Source organism: Ptychodera flava, chromosome 15 (assembly GCF_041260155.1).
Source record: "Ptychodera flava strain L36383 chromosome 15, AS_Pfla_20210202, whole genome shotgun sequence".
Taxonomy (NCBI): Eukaryota; Metazoa; Hemichordata; class Enteropneusta; family Ptychoderidae; genus Ptychodera; species Ptychodera flava.
Window position 1 is genome coordinate 28,994,519 of NC_091942.1, and position 20,878 is coordinate 29,015,396.

A 20,878-nucleotide genomic window follows, 5' to 3' on the forward strand; every position below is an offset into this window, starting at 1 on the left:
AATTATGTGAATGATTTAGGTAAAAGCCTTTTCTGCTCCTTTGCGCATTTTTCAAGTTCAATCAATAATCTCTGTCTGAGACAAAATATTACCTACATTGTCGCAGATACTACCTTTAATATACTTCTGAGAACGAGCTAAAAGGGTCGTTTTTCAACGATAAAATTAACTACTCTGTGACCATTATATTTTTCTTATTGGATTGCTCTCCGATTGCAGTTTATATTTTACTGTATTTATTTAGTGTTCGCAGGCCGGCCGTCAAACTCACTTTAATTACGAAGTAAAAAAAATAACTGATTGAATACTGAAATATAAGTTTGTTTCTACGTATTTTATATGTAATAATGTTGTAATTCAAGTAAATCCCCTTGACATTACTTCTCGTAGAGAAACAAACGATGAAAGCCGTGCATAGTAGAGGTGAATCCAAGACAGTGTCTCGAAGAGGGAAAATAGTCATGTGAAGAATCAACCTTGACTTTTTCCTGGTTTTTTTTTCCGCAAAGCAAGATTTAATGCTGCTATTAATGTTTACTATTATTTATGAGCATCATTAGACATCAAACAAATTAAAATATCACTAACTATAAACGAGATTGTTCTATAAATAACAGACAAACGAAGACCCGTTTCAGGTATTGGAATGGCAAGAACCATTTATTACATAGCCTTCTACACGTGGTATACATTACAAGTTCAAATAATGCATGTTGAATGCTTGATGATCTTCTATGTACAGATTTCCCTACGGAGTTTCTTGAACCAGGTAATAATATTATGAAATTTCAATGTATACATATTTATCGTATATCGATCATCGGGTTATGGTGTTTGACAGCACACAATGGCATGAAATAATCAGATAAAATGCTTTAAAGTTGTTTAAAGTAGAAAAATACAAAAAATTAAACACTGGTATATACAGGTTGTTTTCTCCGAATTGAATCTTCTTTCTTGCTTGAAACACTGCGTCAGAATATTGTTACGAAGGAAACATTTGTAAAAAGTCGAATATAAGCGCCCGACGGGTTTCATTCTCTTCCATATAAACGAAATATAAATTGTATCGTTATCCTTGCATCCTTTCCAGTAGATAGTGGCCGTTAACTGCATTCTGTCAAGATTCTGTAACCACACCCTGACCTAATTTTGAAGCTCAAGCTTATACACACCACCAGTCAGGCTGAAACACTACTGAGCATGCGTATTTCTCTGAACTTCTGCCAGTCCGAACGGCTCTGCATGTAACACTTATTTCGAAAAGTTTAATGCTTTAACAATTGTTTCACGATGTAGAGATGATAACTGCGGTTTACACCACAGGGAACAGATGAAAGGACCCTGGGGTGGGGAGGAGGTTTTTTTTGTGCAACGGTTTACCTTATTTGATTTTATTAATTTTGACTGTGATATTTCAAATAAAGAGTTCAACTCCACACCGTCTGACTGCTTTATATATTACCGACAAGTCCTTATCTCCTCTCCAACTTGTGTATACACCACTGTAATTGCTCCGAAAACATTGCCAACTTGCTAATCCGCTGTCCGTATCAGCGGATTAATTGATTGAGTCAACACCACAGCCGTCACACACGTAGTAAAATAATATTTTAATGCGTGTGGGACGGCTGTGGTGTTGACTCAATCACTTAATCCGCTGATACGGACAGCGGATTAGCAAGTTGGCAATGTTTTAGGAGCAATTGCAGTGGTGTATACACAAGTTGGAGAGGAGATAAGGACTTGTCGGTAATATATAAAGCTGTCAGACGGTGTGGAGTTGAAATCTTTATTTGAAATATCAAAGTCAAAATAATAAAATTAGGCTTCTTGTAGCAATAAAGAAAACAGTCAGACGGTGTGGAGTTGAACTCTTTATTTGAAATATCACAGTCAAAATTAATAAAATCAAATAAGGTAAACCGTTGCACAAAAAACCCTCCCTCCCCACCCCAGGGACTGATTTCTTTCCCCTATGGTTTACACATAGAAACAATAATTAGAATGCAGCAACGCACTGTCCCAAAACGTCTGAATTTACCCAACACAAATAATGACCGAAATCTATATCAACAAGTAGGGCTCACGTGGTGGCCTCATTTCAAAATATTTCGTCCATTATTCGATCCGATCTCCAGACAGCCCAAAGGGCCAAGTGTCTTGTTTAGGATATGCAGTGTTTCTGAACTATAGGAAACATGACTTGGTTTTGAAATAAGGACAGTCAGTATATGCTAAATCCCTGTACTAAGTCTGATACAGGCTGCAAGCTCTTCGAGGCTCACTGGACCAACGCTGCCTATGGACTTCAAAGTGACATCAACGACACGAACAGGTCTAACTAGACAACAATTATTTAGAAACTGGCAAATTTTCATATTAGGCTAAAGAGAATTGATACAAGATACAAATGAAGATTCACTGAGCATTATAATCAAGGTGTGGTGTTTTAATTCTAGGGCATCAACTCAAAAATATATCCGACTGATCTGTCTCGACCGAAGTGATTTCAAGAAAAAAGCTGGATGTTTAATTTAAACAAACTACAAAGGTGTACCAAGTCGATACAGAATATTGAGAATAGTACACGGTCATAGTGTTGAACCGTGTATCCAAAATATTGATAAGTATTACGAAACTTCGAAAACCACTATCCGCCAGATTGCGAATTTTGAAGGCGGATGGTGGTAGTGAGCGTTGCAAGGGCGAGCTTCTGGTCGTGTAGCTTTTGACATACACACAAATACAAGCAAGATGGCCACATTTTTACAACGTCACTCGAATGTGCCCTGTGCTCTCCTTTGGAATAGTAAATACCTCTTTTTGAAAGCAAAACGTCATTCGTGGATTCGATATTTTCCGCCCATTCATTCACATCCGGTGTAGTCTGGGCAGTAAATAATAGACAACTGAAACAGCTGCAAAGAAGAGGTCGCCCCTCCTCGTGTCACGTGACAGGGCATCCAACGACCCAAAAACACACCAAGCCCTACGGTCAACCATAAAGTTATTGAGTCAGTGGACAAAGGCGAGAGACGGGCAAACTGAGAAGTACTCTTTTCATCTTTCTCAATGTTTTTCTCAAGCGTGAGAGGGGTTGTTGTGGATCCTGGCTCTAGCCGACAGCTTGCCCCTAATCCACCTGATGACGTCAAAGCAAAATTCCACGAATTCAAAAATAGTGCAGAAGGACATGCCGATCCAGAGTCCCATCTGTCCTCCCATGTCACTCAGAAAATCTTCGATCTAAAAGAACAGAAAGACGAAGGAAACTGTCAGTCGTCTTGCAGTGACCTATCCGGAACTTGTGCCAATGAGCATTTACTTATTTATAATAATATCGATATACTTTGTAAACGTACCATATGGTCAACTTACAAGGGATAGATGTCAATATTGTACAATGTGACTTTATCAGTAACTTCACGATTTTAAGATTCTCCTTTAATTGTACTCTTTCAATAGCTGAAAACACATTTAAATTACTCCAAAACCTAAAAGACTGCCAGATCTCCGCCCATGATGATATATGCTATTGAGATATTAGACTCACGCTTACAGATTTGAACACGCCGCCTGGCCTACAAACAACTGTTCTATGTTTTTTACCAAATACAGAATAAGGAAATCAATGCTCTCAAAATGATCTTCAGACAATTATGCAATCGCCATGTAAACTGACAGTGAGCGTATCAACGTATTTTAAAGCAGGTGGTAAGTTTTCTGACAGATCACGGTCACTCTACCCCACGTTACTCTACCCCCACCCGGTGGGGTACAGTAACGTTAACCGTGAACAAATACAATCAACTACGAACCCTTAATTTGACGGAAGAATGGCGCCGTTGAAATCTGAAAAAGTTATATCAGCTGAAGGTGAGTGTATTATTTTACTTCACTTTTATCCCGATTTTAAACGCCGTTTATTGATCTACTCCAAAATCGAGTTGAAAAATCCAGTGTTCGACTTTTAAACCAGCCTTTATGTGAGACCCGGCCTTCTCACTGACTACATAACTCTGCCCCAGACTCGAATTAATTTGTCAACAATGACATTGCGTGCTGCATGCAATACCGTTTCATGGATACCGACACTCCTGTAAGTATCTTTAACTAACACGACGATAGCCGAGGCAGGGAAACACTTTTATAGAACTCACCAAGGTCCCTCGTTAATGTGTTACTGTTTACGTTTATAATTACCTCGTACTTTGGGGATTCGCTGATTGATTCGTAATTAAATTCTTGATAGTAAATGTTCAGCTTACACAGGTTGTTTCTGCAAATTGAAAGAATGAAGACGAGTGGGTCACGTGACAATAGCTTTGATGGCGTTGAGCACTGAAAAGCTGTCCAAGGTGTTCTGTGTGACTTACTGCAACAGAAATGTGTTGTTGCGTGTTTTGGCATTCTATGTTGTGATGTAACGAAATGTGGCGTTGTGTGATATGATGTTACACGAAGTGGTGGAGTGCGATGCGATGTAGTGTGATGTTGATATGATTTGACGTTATGTGTGATGTGAAACCGTGGAATGTGATATGATATGATGATGATTTTGATGTGATGTGATGTGATGTGATGTGATGTGATGTGATGTGATGTGATGTGATGTGATGTGATGTGATGTGATGTGATGTGATGTGATGTGATGTGATGTGATGTGACGTGACGTGACGTGACGTGACGTGACGTGACGTGACGTGACGTGATGTGATGTGATGTGCATGTGATGTGATGCGATGCGATGTGATTTGATGCTATTCGATGTGATGTGATGTGATGTGATGCGATGTGATGTGATGTGATGTGATTTTAATTTTTTATGATGTGATGTTATATTAGGTAATATGTGATTTTGATGTGATGCATGATTTGATGTGATTGTGATATGATGTGATGCGATGCGATGTGATGTAATATGTTATTGTGATGTGATGTGATGTGATGTGATGTAATACTTTGTGATGTGATGTGATGTGATGTGATGTGATGTAATACTTTGTGATGTGATGTGATGTGATGTGACATGATGTGATGCCATTCGATGTGATGTAATACGATGTGGTTGTGATGTGATGTGATGTGATTGTAATTTCATATGATGCGATGCGATGTGATATTAATATGATTTTGATGTGATATGATACGATGTGATTTGATGCGCTTTGATGCTATGCTATGCAATTATTGCCTCTGTTACAATTTTTGTAATTTTGCTGCACCTTGCTATTCTTCATTTATGGGCATAATGGACAGGTGTTTTCATTCAATGATATAGCTTGACAGAAAGTGACGTAATGGCCATTTTAACTGATAAGTTTCTGGAATTGAAGGTCGCAGTATTACCCTTAAAACTCTCTACATAAGCTTATTTAAAAAATTTCACATAAGCGTTATCACTTACTCTGCAAATTCCGGCGACGAGGCGACCCTTGACCTCAGATCTTTGCTTATTGTCATCACTTTATCAATAATTGTGGACTGGTAAAATCGAAATTTAAGAAAACCACATGTTATACCATATTTACTGCATTTCATGATCGGCACAGACAGAAGTATCCCAGAGTTTGTCACGAAGTCATCATGATCAGTTTTTGCAGACATTTTACTGGTTTTTTTAGCGTTCTCTTCGGAACTTTGTGTGTTGGTGGTTACTTTCTCGGAAATTCCGAACCCTTCAACAATCACATTGAGACAGAACCCAGTTCTTTTCGCTTATCAGGCACAAATCAGTCGGGCTTTCTGGGAAACTCGCCATTAGCTTCTGAAATCACCCGACTAGCGACGCAACTTTTCGAACTTGGCTTGAAGCATTGGCGTAGCCATACGTTCATCGTGGATTCTGCGTCAAGTTCAACTTCAGATTTACACATTTTCACAAGATATACCCCATCGATAAGGTCAGCCTTGGAAATAATGCTATAATAATTTATAGTCGCACGTATGTTCAAAATTGGTCGATTAATATGATATTCGTTATCAATAGCTTACAGGCATTGTTGAGAATGTAACAGTTGTGTTAGTTTAATGCAATCAGAGTAAGTAATCCTGATGCATGGAGTATAAGGTCAGATTGGGTCATACTAACCTCATACATCTGGTTTGGCCACAGCGCCGTCGTAACCGTGGTCCGAAACGTGGTTTCTCTGTTTCAATTACGGGAAAAAAGGAACAAAAATATTATGTATCATTTTATGAGATGAAAAAATAGAAAATATGCGCAAACTTGTAGATTATGATGCAATGACTTAATATATAACATTCTGATGTTACTAATCGGGATTTTTAACCAATCACTAGAGTTTTGTATTTCGTTTTTTCTGTAAATCATGATCAAAGGTTAAGCGACATGGGTCGCACAAGGAAACTTTGACACAGACACACACATACACAGATACACACACACTGTCCATTGACAAAATGGTGTCAATTAGAGTAAAATATTTGTTTACAGAGTGTTTCGTTTTGCGAACTGTCGTTCGGAGATTTCTTTGTCACAGGCCAACACGTAACAGCTCGCAGCGATAAATTTAGTTATTAACAGACAGCTCGTTGTGACAGAAATTTGTCGTCGTAATGAGCACCTGCAGTGCGACTGTCCTACTTTTGAAAGCAGAAACTAAAACTGCTCTGCTAATTTTCCTTCACGCTATCGCGTCGCAGTAGCTTATGGTCCCTGTAACGTTGTTAAGTATTGAGTCCGGACCCAAATTATCCTGTCAACTATAAGAGACGCACACGAATGATGTAAATACGATTTTGTGAAAAATTTCATAGTAAGAATTAAGTCTCCACCTCTGTTTAACACGTGACCCAGGCCTTTAGGGAAAAGGAAGGACTTAAAGAAGACAAACATAATTTTGATCCATTGAAACGCTAGGTATAGCGCTACTTACGAACATCTCTCGGTACACTCGGTAGCACAGGATGGTGTCAATGTGTTCGTGGTGTAGGCGTTCTCTACAGACATCAAGCACTTAACTGAAAGCAAAGAAATGTAGATAATGTATATAATTGAGCCGTGTACATCACTAGAAAAGGCGAAGAAAAGTCCAGTTCTCCGCCGGTGACGGTCAGGTTTTTCATTTACAATTGGTTAGTTTAGTTACCATTGACCGGGCATGTTGATGACAACGTGTGACTTGGCCAGTGCTAGCCTATGCTGTAGGGTAAATCAACATCATATCAGGGGGCATGTTGGTATCTACGCTCTAAATTAAAACCGCACCGTGAGACCAGAATTATTTCTCTCACGGAGGAGGAATCGGACCGGTGCTTATCAGGCGCGTCTGTAGACCAATTCAGGTGTGGATAAGTGGTGTAAGCGCTCTATGGTAATATAGAAAGACAGACTGAGATACAGAAAAAGGAGGTCAGGCAGGCAGGCAAATACCAGTAAAGTGACTGACAGACAGACAGACAGACAGACAGACAGACATGCAAAAGACAAACAGACAAATATCAAATCCTCACTCTTCGGAGAAAACGATTGACATGACAGTGGTCAATCGTAATATAATAAAAAACATATGAAGATAAGAAAAAGAAGACTAGAAAAACCGTTTAGCACTATCCACTGTACCTATGGTATAGGCATTGATTGAGTAAACAGTTAGAGACAAACAGGAAATCGTTGCCCATATCCGTAGATTTCTATTTAGCAATACTTGATCATGCAAAACTTGCAAAAATAACAATTAATACTTACACTGCGTGTGGTCATTGACCCAGCAAATATTGTACTTATTGTTATAATTGAACCTGTGATCTACGCAATTACATTGATCGACCACGTGATCATTATAACAGCTTTTTTCGCAAGCCTGTGGAAAAGAAATACATAGAGTCTGTATGTATGTTCCTATTGTATTCACATCTATCTATCTATCTATCTATCTATCTATCTATCTATCTATCTATCTATCTATCTATCTATCTATCTATCTAGTCACCAATCTATTCATCCATCCTTCATCCATGCATCCACCCATCTGCCCGTACGTACAATATTTATTTGATTATCGGCAGTCTCGCTTCTTTCGAGGGAGCACAAGTGTTCGAAATTGATACCAAAATAAAAGACCAGTTGAGAAGAAATTCGACATATCACCTTTTTCAGCTGTATTGATCAATTGATTACCATTACACTTACAGCTTAACAGTGCATCAGGCGTCAATTATTTCATGATGTCATCTAATTCAGACTGGAGCTTTGTGAAAGGCAATGATATTATCTGCCATCATTCGACACTCACCTGTTGACTATAGTCAGTTCCGAAGACTTCGCTGAATATATTATTGAGAGTGTGGCTATCTTTGCAATCACCGTAAGGAGATCCTTGCCTTTCTATTGACACCTGTTCATCAGAATAAATGGAAACGATAGCATTTTATATCTACCTATACCTACCTATCTAGTACCTACCTACTCTGTACCTACCTACCCGCTCAACTATCAACACACCCATCCGCCTATCTATCTATCAATCTGTCTGTCTGTCTGTCTATCTATCTATCTATCTATCTATCTATCTATCTATCTATCTATTAGTATCTATCTATCTATCTATCGTATATCGATACATTTCTATCGATATATCTCTATCGATATATGTCTATCGATATATCTCTATCTATCTATCTATCTATCTATCTATCTATCTATCTATCTATCTATCTATCTATCTGTCCGTCTGTCTATCTGTCCGTCTGTCTGTCTGTCCGCCTGATACCTGTCTCTCTATGGTGTATTTCTTGGTTTTGACACCCTTTCTGATAACTTATGTCTCTTCAAGAGCAGTATATTGATCTTCATTATTGCTACTTATGTGTCGTCTGTAGTATTATGTGCATAGTTCGCGCCTCGAAAATGACAGACTTTGACTTTTGCTAGAATTTTCTTCAAGCAAGTTTTCAACCATTCTCTTTCAAAATCACGAATAATAAGCTTCACCGGAGGTCGCCATCCAAATTTTGATACTACAGAAACAAAATGCCAAACATTATCTAGTATCTATCTATCTATCTATCTATCTATCTATCTATCTATCTATCTATCTATCTATCTATCTATCTATCTATCTATCTATCTATCTATCTATCTTCTATCTATCACTATCTATCTATCTATCTATCTATCTATCTATCTATCTATCTATCTATCTATCTATCTATCTATCTATCTATCTATCTGTGTGTCCTAAGTAATAAGTCAAATTTTGTATGACCTTTCTCAGACCAACACTGCTTTCTCGACCTGGGCTGATGCTAAAACCGTTGTCCTCCGGGAATGGCATGATGCTCTGCGGGTGTACGAGAACACGCACACCGGCCGATTCAGTGACGCTCCGCACGTACTCGCTCTGCTCCACATAGAGCTTCAGAGACAAGCCTGTCAGATTTCAAGTATTCAAATAAAACTGTCAATAGAGGACAGCCGTCGGAAGGATTCAAAATATACTGTCAAAATACACCCACTTCACTCATTGCACTCCAATAAACATATGATGAATGTAAATGAAAGACCATAGAAACTTTTTTTCAGATGATCTGTGACGAAACAGAGATCTATCGTCCTAAACAGTGTCCCTCACCGAGAGCAGAAGAAGCTGTGTGCATAGTCTTACTGTCATACGCCGCACTGTATGCGATTTGGATGTGTTCTCTTGGATTTGTTAACGACACAAAATCAAAAAAGTCCATGCTTATGCAACGAAGGTAACATGAAAATCCTCCCGCTGGAGGCTCATAGGATATTTTGCCTCTAGTTTTCCGTAGGGGACTGTTCTATGTGTTGTATATACTTTACGTATCTATTTTTTTTATTATTTTATTATTTCTAATTATTTCGATGCAGTTCTTGCTTCAGTTCGCGATTCCTCTAGATCACAATTTACCACTTACCGTAAAAGGGACCCGGTCTACTCGTCTGCAGACGAACTCCATCCCTCCCCGAGTTGAACGTGTAGCAGTTGCCATAAACTGGATTGAAAAATGTCGTAAAGTTACTGAAAAGAACCAGAGGAAACAGGTTGGTACTTAGCGTGACATCGCTGATGTACAACCCGGACGGAGAACTACGCGAAAACGTGTCTTTAGAGCCAAGGTCAACCATTCTTTGATGTCCAGGGAGGCATACAATTCTCCGAGTCTCTACACTATTCTTAATGTTCACTGAATGAAAACGGGAAAAGCGATTGAGTCGAACAATGGATTGAAAAAGATAAAAAACGAAGGAACTCCTCACTGTGAATGTAACATATCTGATAATCAGTGCCACAGCACCCATGGTACTGTTTGAGATGGCGTTTTGTCTCTGGAATCACCTGGCCGACAAATAGGACACGTTTACTGTTCAATGTTTCAATATCAGGGGTGTGTAAAGTGACGAATTGACCGTTCTGCACATTGGATTTATAACTTAGGATGACATTTCCCCACAAATGATAGGGTTGTATACGCTGGTGTGTATGAACATAGAAATGTATGATGTAGTCGACGATTCGTCAGGAAAAAACTTTAAAAAACTTATTTGTATATAATTTCCAAATTTTAGTCAGCTGCAGCCTGGCCCACAAAGCGAGTACAATCGAACGGCAAATGTGTAATAGATGAAGCGTACTTCGGCCCGCATGGATAACCTTGCCAGGTGCACTCGATGAGCAGATCACTGAGTTGGTGTCCAAGGGAAAGTTTTTCTGAATAGTTGAGCGAGGCTATGTAATCGTAAATCAGCAGAATGGTGTGGAAGCCCGAGTCCCGGGCTTCGTAGTCGATATCCATCGTGTCCCAGTTCATATAGTCAAAATCATCACCCTGTATAATGGAAAAGTGACGAAGTCAGTCACGGTAAGGTAAAAGAATGGAAATTGATGGACGGGGGTGTGTGAACACAGAACATTGAAACGTCAAACTCAGAGGAAGATTGTACGTGTATATGAATTCACAATGAGAACAACTCGCAACTCGACGGTGTTACAAAGTCACGTATGAACAAACCAGCGATTGCACACTTGGATAACTGAATGAATGAAGGAAGGAAGGAAAGGGGAAGGAGTGAACAAATATACCAACGAATGGAAGGGCGGGCGGACTTACGGACTGGTGGATTTATGAAATATGGATATAGATAGAAGGGTTGATGGACGGACGATCGAACGGGCGGTCTGACAGGCTGATGGACGGAAGAACGAGCTAGCTTTAAATGAATGAATGAATCGAAAAACTGAAGAAACGAGTGAAGAAAAGATGGATGGATGGATGGATGGATGGGATGGATGGATGGATGGATGGGTGGGTGGGTTGGTGGATGGATGGACGAACGAATGAATGAGCGCATAAACGAATAAATAACCAGAATAAATGAACAAATAAATGAATGAATGAATGAATGAATGAATGAATGAATGAATGAATGAATGAATGAATGAATGAATGAATGAAGACGGAATAATCATTTGATTCGTTGACTGAAAAGAAATTAAATCCCATGGGATACAAATGCACGGGTTATTTTACTAAAGAATGAGTTGTTAAATCTGAAGTGCGCTACTTATGAGATGCTCAGAAAATGATGAGAGATATCTCCGCAACGGCGCATGCAGTCAAATTCAAAAAAGCTGTTGGGGAGTTAATATGGACATGGGCAATACAAAATCAAAATAGAGATATCCAAAAGATGTTTCGTTCAAGAAGACCGGAAAGAACATTCATCGTATTCAGAAGGCGCCCCGGCCTCAGAGAATTAAATATCTTTAATGGATGGGGCCTGGGAAGGGCACCATAAGCGTGATAAATGAAGATCGGATGATTTGTCGCCTTCAAGTTTTATTATTTTTTTCTCACATCCAAAACCAATAAATTGAAATTAACAGACAATTATCTTCACTCTTTCGTCGAATCGCAAAATCCATTAGCGAACTTATTGAATTCGCTTCATTCACAGTCCCTTTGAGCAGTGATCTGTTCAACCGATGGATCTTTTATGAAGGTGGACTGTGTGCGGTGAGAAGCTGATTTACCCTATTCTTTCTAATTAACGGTTTGATGGACGTTTCTTTTCTATGGTTGACTCAAAGCTCATTATCGTGAGAAATCAAAGCGGAAATGTATCCTCATCAGATTCTCCATCTATAGGGTATATTCTAAAATGTTGATTTTAAAGTCTTTATTGTGTACATGTACATTTATGACTAAATATCGCTACCTGTTTTGAACTGATTTGTATCCTCAGTTCATTCCACGCTATTTTGCGATCAACTTTTTTCAAACATTACTTAATACTGATGTTATGACAGTGGCGGGCTCCATGCACAGCGATTGACAACATTAAGTTTTAATATTTCTTTCCATTTGCTGAGAGTAACCATAGCAACAAGGTATGGCCATTGCGTAATGTAGTACAGAAGTATCCCTTTGTTTTGAACGTGGAAGTGCAAGAACTTGTTGTCATTTTCACGATTCCATCACAAAGAATTCGGTACAAGCAATGTAGCTTAAAATATTGAAATATCAAAAAGGCAAGATGATTTCTCTCTTTGTAAAGAACTAGGAAAACAAAATGACGACTAAGCTGTTTTTCTTGGCGCGTCTGATAAAGATATCGTTGTGTACCTTCATTGCTTGGTCAGCAACCGACTTGTCTCGTCACACTATCGAAACTGCGGAGATCTCCACTAGGAAACTGAAATGCTTTAGTCTTAATCACCTTTCTGTATCTTTGAAGACTGAATTTTTTCATTATTGCAGAAAGTAAGATTGGAACACTATTTTTTCTTATCACGTTTTTTTGCCTGTGCCAATTGCTAAGTATGTCATGAGCACGGTCATCCATTTAAAGAGTCTGTTTTCAGAATCAAATTCGATATCTATGTCAGGAACCATTGGACGAACCCTCTGGCCTTATTCACCTAAAGATAGAATGCGTCCTGGCTAAAGACATCCGGAATCTCAAACTTTTATAACACTTTACAATTCTTTTTGCTCTATCGTTTGTGGGGGTTCATTTTGAATCTCACGGATTAACTAATGTTTCCAACGGCTAATTTTTGTGAAAATTAAAAATTTAATTTTCATCATAGAGTTCACATGGGGATAGCTATCGCAGTTCACTCCCATCTTCCATCAGGATGTCACCATGCAAGAGGTGAAGAGATGGTCGGCATACACGAGCAGTAGAGAGACTCTCAGTCGTCAAAGTTAACACCGGTTTTGGTCTTTCATTTAGAAGTTACATATCGACAAATGTGTTTAAAGACTCCTATACTAAACCTAATATCTCATTATATACCCTTCCAACCTAATTATAAATGCAAAAGATGTTACAACACACTTTCTCAACTTAATTATAAATGCATATTCTAACTCATTACAGTATAATTCAAGCGGAAACAACATGTGTTAAGCGAAAACAACAGATGTTACAAGCGGATGTCTACGCCTGAACTTCAACTTGGTTGTGTTGACATCTGCTTGTAAACACTAAATTTAACATGTTGACATCTGGTCGATGACTTTTTGGATATTTGTCACAGTTTCAAATTAACACATAACTGCTGAAATTCATGAAGTCGGCTTACGCAAAATGTACCGATGGCTTCTGTATACATAAAATATTAACCTTTGTACTGAATAAATCGACGAAAGTTCTGGAGGAGTGAGTCATCTCCGTATAATATGCCGGCCATTTTGAATTTCAAATATCGACAGATTCAATTAAGGATTCGAAGTTTGTTTCCATACCACGAAAATACCTTTTTTTCTTGATTGAGAAAGAGAAAAGAAGTTCAACTTTTTCGATTTCGAGGCGTGTTCTACCTTAAGGACCAGCGGAATTAGCAATAATATGGAAATTGAGACTATCAGGGCCAATCAAATTTATGTTTACAATACAATATAATATTTATTGTCCCATTTTGGGCAATTAGGATTGCGACAGAGAATCAGTCCTAGCAGCGTAGTAGTTGGCGAGGTTGAATATCACAGTGAATACATTGGTTAATGCGGACATAAGAGATTGAGACTGAAATTGCAACAGTCATCAAGCCATTTATGAATAGGATGTATGACAAAATATATCGAACTATACAATTTCTTTAAGCTTTTATAATGCTAACATTCGTTTGAGGTAAAACTCCTTTTAGTCTCACGTGCTCTAAATACATTTCCCAATAGTATTGGAGGAAGCATATTTCGTCAATATGGGAACTTTAAATATCGGCTCTGGCAACTTAGTATTATTGACATGCATAGATGTTTCTTAGCATTATTGACAAGCATAGATGTTTACAAAGAAATTCAACAACAGTCGGTTTGCAAGGGACCTAGCATCAAATTGCTTTAGTACCCTATGAATGAAAAGGAGTTTCCAATTCGAAAAAATACTACCATATTCAGGGTCGATAACTAAAGCTGACGCACGACAAGAGTAATGCCTTCGGGGTTTTTTCAGGGGTGGGGGGGGTGGGGGGTAAGAGCTCATTTTATTTTGCGATCATCAAAAGCGCATAAGGACTTTCGCATTACTTCCTGACCTTGTTCTTCTCCAAGTATTGAACAATGAAGAATAGGCCGAGACAAAACCGTCTGCAGCCTTGGATGTAAATGCGTGTACAACTCAAAGCCTGATCAGGAGAGGCGCGACCGACTAGCACATCAAGGCAGAACAAAAAGAGAGGATTAAGAAAAGAGAAAAGACTACTGACTTACACAAGTATTTGTATGTGGCTTTAAGCTGTCTGATGGTACCGAGTGCGACTTTAACTGCAAGCACGCAATACCATCTTCACGTTTATAGAGAACAGAAAGACCACAAAATACGGAGACGAAAAAGAGAAAGAGCTATATACGGAAAAGACGCAAAGGTCAAATGAAAACTGACAAGTTGACGCTTTTTCGCCACTGCAAACTTGAAATGTGTCAAACAATTTCTTCCATAGAAATATATTAAAATGTTATATCGCCTTAAAAGATAATTAATCGTGGATTGACCTTGAGTAATATGTAGTCACGGTATTGTCCTCTGTGGACATGTACAGTATATGGGATCCGCCTGTGTGCATGTAAGTAAAGGCATTTTTTCTTTTCGCATAAAAACTTTCGTTTTGAGAGGGCAGGGAGGGGGTGTCTACTAAAAGGAAGGAATTACCTTTGTCACGCGTCAGCTTTAATTATCGACGGCCCCTTTAAAGGCAGTGGACTAATGCGATTCTGTGCGCGATTGCGTCACCTGTTGTCCGATACAATAGCAAATTAAATGTGCACATGTAACTAGAAATTAGAGTTCAGTGCTGGCATTTACTTTTTTAGATGAAACAATAAAAAAATTACCAGACTATTGACCAAGAAAATAGTAAAGTAATTTGCATATATATTGACTAGCACGGCAATTGCCAACACCATTGACTTCGTTCAAGTTCCGGAAGTTCTGTGAAATTGATTAATTATTGATACCTTATGATGTTTACTCTAAAATCAATTTGTCTAAAGAAATTGACTGAAAAAGGTCAGTTACGGCGTAAAAGCTTTTTATTAATAAACGTTTCTAGCTTTGGCGATGGCGTGACACAGTGAAATTAATATTTTATCGATATCAACTATGACGCGAATGTAATGAAATAAGTGTATGTGATTTCTTTTTGAAGGGAGGATTTTAAGTCTACCGTAACATACAATCTTGATCCGCCAGGGAAATTTTATTTCGATACCGTTTAGAAAATATTAGTATAACAGAAAGTGCTTGTATTACTGTAATATTTTGTGTGACGTCATAATTTGTACACAGGTAGAGTATGTGTGTGTTAAGAGAAGTGCTCGAGTTATGGATTGAAGCAATTATGAATTTTGAGAAGACTGCACACATAATATATTTGTCAATATTTGATGAGGGGCTATGTTTGCTCTCTGTCGACAATATTAAGTTAACACTTAACGACGAGACATTTCCTTTAAAGCCCCATTTATGACTCAATGGCTTCAATTTTTTGTCCATGTAGTACACGAAGCGAAAGTATATGTAGATGTATTTAAACCAAATAAGTTTCCTGTTGAGGTAGAGCTGCACAAGGGAATATTTCTCATCTAAGATGACAAGGAAACCCCCTAATACTATACATTTCCAAATGGCAGAGTTAAAGTTTAGTAGTTTAGTATGGTAGCAATGCTTTACTCGAACGATGACGGGGGTATATATTTAGGGTAAAAAATAACAATTTTGGTGTAAATGATAAAAAACCCTTTATACTATTTTCCGAAATATAATATTTCACTTGAAACAAAAGTATATATAGAAAACAAAACGACTATGTTATTTTGCATTATCTATCCTCATTCTAAAAATGGCATGCTTTGAAAGACTGGCAATCAAAAAGTGATAAAAACATGACTAGCAAAATTAAAATTCCTCTTATTCAAAATGTGACAATTGTATTGCCAAACAATATCGTCGTTTTATTATACAGCATTTAAAAAACATAATGTGAAAATATAAGAAAATTTGACACCAGAGTGAAGTTAAGTTGTCTTTTGAAGTCTTGAAATTGGGAGAAAAGAGAACCAGGAAATAAGGTAATTTACATACATTTGCATAAATTAACACTTCTTTATCACGCAACTTAAGACTGCTTGACGAGCAAAAATGTGAACCAAACCAATAATTTACTCTTTGGTAAATAAATTACTTAAAATTAGAATGAATATTTGCAAAAAACAAAACAAAACAATTCTGAGCTAAATACGCTGTGTTGGGTGCGGCACCCCTTAAATAACAAAAGTCTCCTTTCATGAAGTCGGGAAAAGTTGTTAATTTTGAATGTATCGGGAAGGCTTCAAATTATCTCCCTAGAAAGAAGGGGTCGCCCCGTCTGCGACTGCGCGTGCGGGATCGATACAACGGGTCTGATGCTATGCACAACATGTCCCAATCATTACGTGCACATCAAAATTTTAAAATGGCGGCTGCACTGAAACTTGTGACCGCGGCGGAGGCAGCTTCGTATAAACGGAAGGACACAACGAAAGTTTATTCGGAAAAGTTTTACGCTGATTGGAAAGCTAAAACACCGGTGAAGTATTCACATTCATCAAATGCTGAATTTCAACATTGCACGACATTCATCACCACTTTCTGGGAAGGGGCAATGTTTATCAATATGAAAGTTGCGCAGCTGCGGACGGGACGACGCCTTCCTCTTAAACATATGCAGACTTACACTCGCTGGTGAAATATTGTTCCCGACGATATGATAAACTGCTGATGTTACTTATGTACCTCTCCACGGCATAGATTGGATAGTATATTGCGTCACCCGTGAGAAAGAATCTTACCCCAGGACAGCTTATTGACCAATTATGCCTTCCTTAACGAATTAATCAATTCCCTGAAGGAGTTTACGCATGATTAAATCACCAAGATTATCAATGTCAATGTCAATTTTTGTAGAACTTAAATTCGCGTTTGAGACTACATCATTCATGTTCATTACCGACACTCGTAACTCGGCATTCGTATACCCGTGTGCACAAAGGAAGTGACGACCATTTGAGGGGCGAGGACACAGCATAAATGACTAATTTGTTACGGGGTTGTAATACCTTAGTTTATCTCGCTCCAGAGGGTCTATGGTTTATGGCAGGACTTGCCATAACAACGGAGCCATAATCCCTTATTAATAGGAGTAAAATGCGACCGAACAAATGAAGATAAGTAAGTGCTTTCCAATAGTTTCTAACATTACAGCAGATATACTCTGAGAGAAATCTGGACAGTTTCATTGCCATGAAAGATCACCTTTCAAGTCGCTACAACATGTGCTAATGAGGGTTGCAATACTTGTCTGCGGAGTTTTATGTAGTCTCTGTTTACCTTGCACACCAAGTAAGTTTCCCTAACCTCCTGACCCCTCAAAATAAACACCAGCCGTTATATTCTCTATATCACTTGTTTCTATGACAACGTCAACGATTCGTACAGGTCATTGTGATGACCTCACTATTGCAAAATCAGATTCCAATTTAATCTCCTCTAGTCCATACTTGACAGATGAAACCGATAAATGCCTTTCGGGAAAACTCCATGAGGCAGGGGAAAGGAAGTGCCTCTCATGAACGGGACACACCATTCTTTGTGAATTGGCGTGATGGTATCCTATGAGTGCTCCCGTGTTCGCGTCAACCCAACATTCATTGCGGTAATGATTTCATTTGTTGACGGGAAATGAGGCCAGGGTGACAGAATTACAACAAGGGTGACAATAACCTTTGAATAAATATTCCGAATAATTGCAACATTCACCAAAATTGGCAAACTAACTCTAGATTTGGAAAGCTACTCATTATTGCGCACAGGTAGATGTAGGTGAAAACAGGCCAGCGAATCAGTGTCTTTAAATAAAAGATAGGTGAATGTATAAAACCCACCTCTTTCTGGAAATACAAAAACATTATTTTGCCCAACATCGTCACTAAATCAACGTGTCTGGGTTATTTTCAAACTTTATTACGCAACTTTTAGTTTCAAATTTTGTTATGAATTTGATGTGTGCATAGATAAATAACTTGTGTGATGGCAACTTCAAATTAAACTAAAATACCATATTTTGAATACAAATCTATCTCTTTTGCTTTATCTCTTCTGAAATGACGAATTCCGGAACACGTCAATCCGTGAATATAGTGACAGTCATATATTAGGCCCAAGATTTACACGGTACGCACTTTGCCGCGAGATATTTGTGCCCGAGCGCAAAAAAGGCGCCAACATTCCAATGGGTAGTAATACTGCATCACAACATAGACATTCTACTCGGAAATAAAGAATAAAGCTACACAACACACTAATAACACTGAGTCACTTTATATGTCAGAAGTGTAGAAAGGACACTTTGAATGAATCAAAATTGCTTCATTATGGAAAGTGGATTATAAGAATATCACAGTTTTATGTAAATCGATGTCTCGTCATTGGACACTGCGCTGTTCTGCGTGCATCTCGAACTCTAATGAAATATGTGTTGATAATTTCATAATCAAGATATGTCCATCAGCCACCAAAGATAGAGATGCGTCAACTTCTAATGAGTGCAAACGTTTCGATGATTTATTTCTGGGAGAGGAATGCTGACATCGACAGTTGTGGTTTTGTTAAACTGGTGTCATCACATCGCATACGGCGCGCCAGCGTCAATCAAAGAAATTATCGAACTTTAATAAGTTCCGAAAAGACGTCTACGCTTTTTGTCAGTAAGTCTGCACACAGCGATATTTGCGAATATGAGGACCCCTATAATCTGTACGAAGAAATCTACACTAATGATTCTCACCTGACAGAAAAATAATATTCAAGAAAAAGATGGGAAAATGGGCGACTATTAGTAACTGCTGTTACTGTCTAAATCATACGTACGTCTGTTGTAGGAGGGCTTGCCGTGGTGCTCCCCGTCTGTCCAGGTGTGTTTCCTGATGGCATCGTATTTGGCATCCCGGGCAGCATCCCTTCCCAGCCAAGAATATTCAGCATTTGTTCGTTTTTCATAACATTCGACAGCTTCACCGGATTTAAGTTACAGATCGTCACCGCCGGGAAATCGATCGCACTCTCGAATTTTATCTGCAGGCTAACGTCCACCTCGCGTTTGTAGTAGTTCTGTAAGAGCGTCGTTACCTGCCACGTGAACAGTGATAATGCGGCCAGAAACACCATGGACCAGAAAATCCGGCGGTAAGCGTTTCTAGCCGATTGGATTCGCGGTACCCCGTGACATGTTGTGTTCTCCAGTAACTCCGACCCCAACTCCTTCAGTTTCACCTCTTGGTACCCGCTGGCGTCGGCCTTCGCTGGCCCGCTGTCGCGGATATCCTCGGTGAAAGTGTTCATTCCGGTCACGCCATTCCCATACCTGTACTCATCCATGGTTTGTGGTGGGACCGTGGCTGAAGATCTCCAATTGACCGCGGGTATACAGACCACGCTATAAAATACTGACAGGACACATCGATAATATTAGTCAATCCGAGACACAGTTAATATCACAAGACTTCAAACTTCAATACAGGAGAGATAAGCGCCGTAGGATGTCTCAATCAGCAGAGACCTCAAAACTCGAAACTTGCCGCGTCGACTGCAGTGCGATTTGTTTGTGGCGAGGTAGGGATCGTCAAAGCAAAACGAAGCGCACACAATAGCGTAATTTGAAAGGTTATTATACCGGATGAATCACACCTACAGGGTCAGCCTTATGTACAATTCTCTTGTAGCTCTCACCTTCGAAGTGAATGCCAGGCCGGTCACGCCATGGCGATACCATGACCGCAGCGGTACATCAGCGGAAAGTATGCAATGATGACTTTGACATTGAATGTACGGTAGCCTGATTAATATTCATGAAAATAAGTGGCCTCGATAATGAGCAAAGATTTCATCGGTGTTTAAATTGCTTTTGTATCGGAAAGTGGGGTTTTCATCGATCACAGGTCACAATATGATAACAACTTTGCCACGGGAGGCATTTAGGACTGAAGATTTTCATGCTAAACACCAGAAGTAGGTCAGTTGGTTTCTTTCGTGACTATAGGAAATAATAAGCATTATACAGAAGAAGGATTAAAAAGGAGGAAAAAAATCACCATGGAAGATGTTGCTGTCAAAAAATGACTAGAGACCGTGGCTTCAATCATGTTTTAAAATCCCTAAAAGTCTTGACAATAAATGAATCGTGTGTATCCAAACACAATCTTGATCACGGCGCCGTTCTCTCTGCTACCGTAGATGACTTTGCAAAGAAGCAGCCATTTTGTCCACTGATTGAGAAAATCAGTTCTTGATTCGATTTTTATTCGATTGTTTTAATTACAAGTTTCAAAGGTTCAAAGGAAAAGA

The 20,878-nt window shown here is 38.8% G+C and overlaps 1 protein-coding gene across 1 annotated transcript; it reads right to left on the reverse strand.

The window, feature by feature from the left end:
• Positions 1–635: 635 nt before the first annotated feature.
• LOC139151805 (amiloride-sensitive sodium channel subunit alpha-like) lies at positions 636–20,366 on the reverse strand. The gene is made up of 12 exons (XM_070724800.1): positions 20,264–20,366; positions 19,406–19,980; positions 10,628–10,821; positions 9,910–10,013; positions 9,234–9,397; positions 8,262–8,363; positions 7,715–7,829; positions 6,903–6,987; positions 6,095–6,152; positions 5,411–5,487; positions 4,207–4,282; positions 636–3,249 (listed from the first exon to the last, which is right to left on the reverse strand). Exons 1-12 carry the CDS (start codon positions 20,304–20,306, stop codon positions 3,085–3,087), a joined length of 1,758 nt encoding a protein of 585 aa, XP_070580901.1. The 5' UTR covers positions 20,307–20,366; the 3' UTR covers positions 636–3,084.
• Positions 20,367–20,878: the final 512 nt, after the last annotated feature.

Excerpts from the sequence above, each read along its gene's own strand:
- LOC139151805 (XM_070724800.1), bottom strand. The coding sequence starts at position 20,306 with ATGGTATCGCCATGGCGTGACCGGCCTGGCATTCACTTCGAAG. Across the intron at positions 9,398-9,909 it reads TAGACCGGGTCCCTTTTACG|GCTTGTCTCTGAAGCTCTAT; the intron begins GTAAGTGGTAAA and ends GAAATCTGACAG. Across the intron at positions 6,153-6,902 it reads GAGTGTACCGAGAGATGTTC|AGAAACCACGTTTCGGACCA; the intron begins GTAAGTAGCGCT and ends TAATTGAAACAG.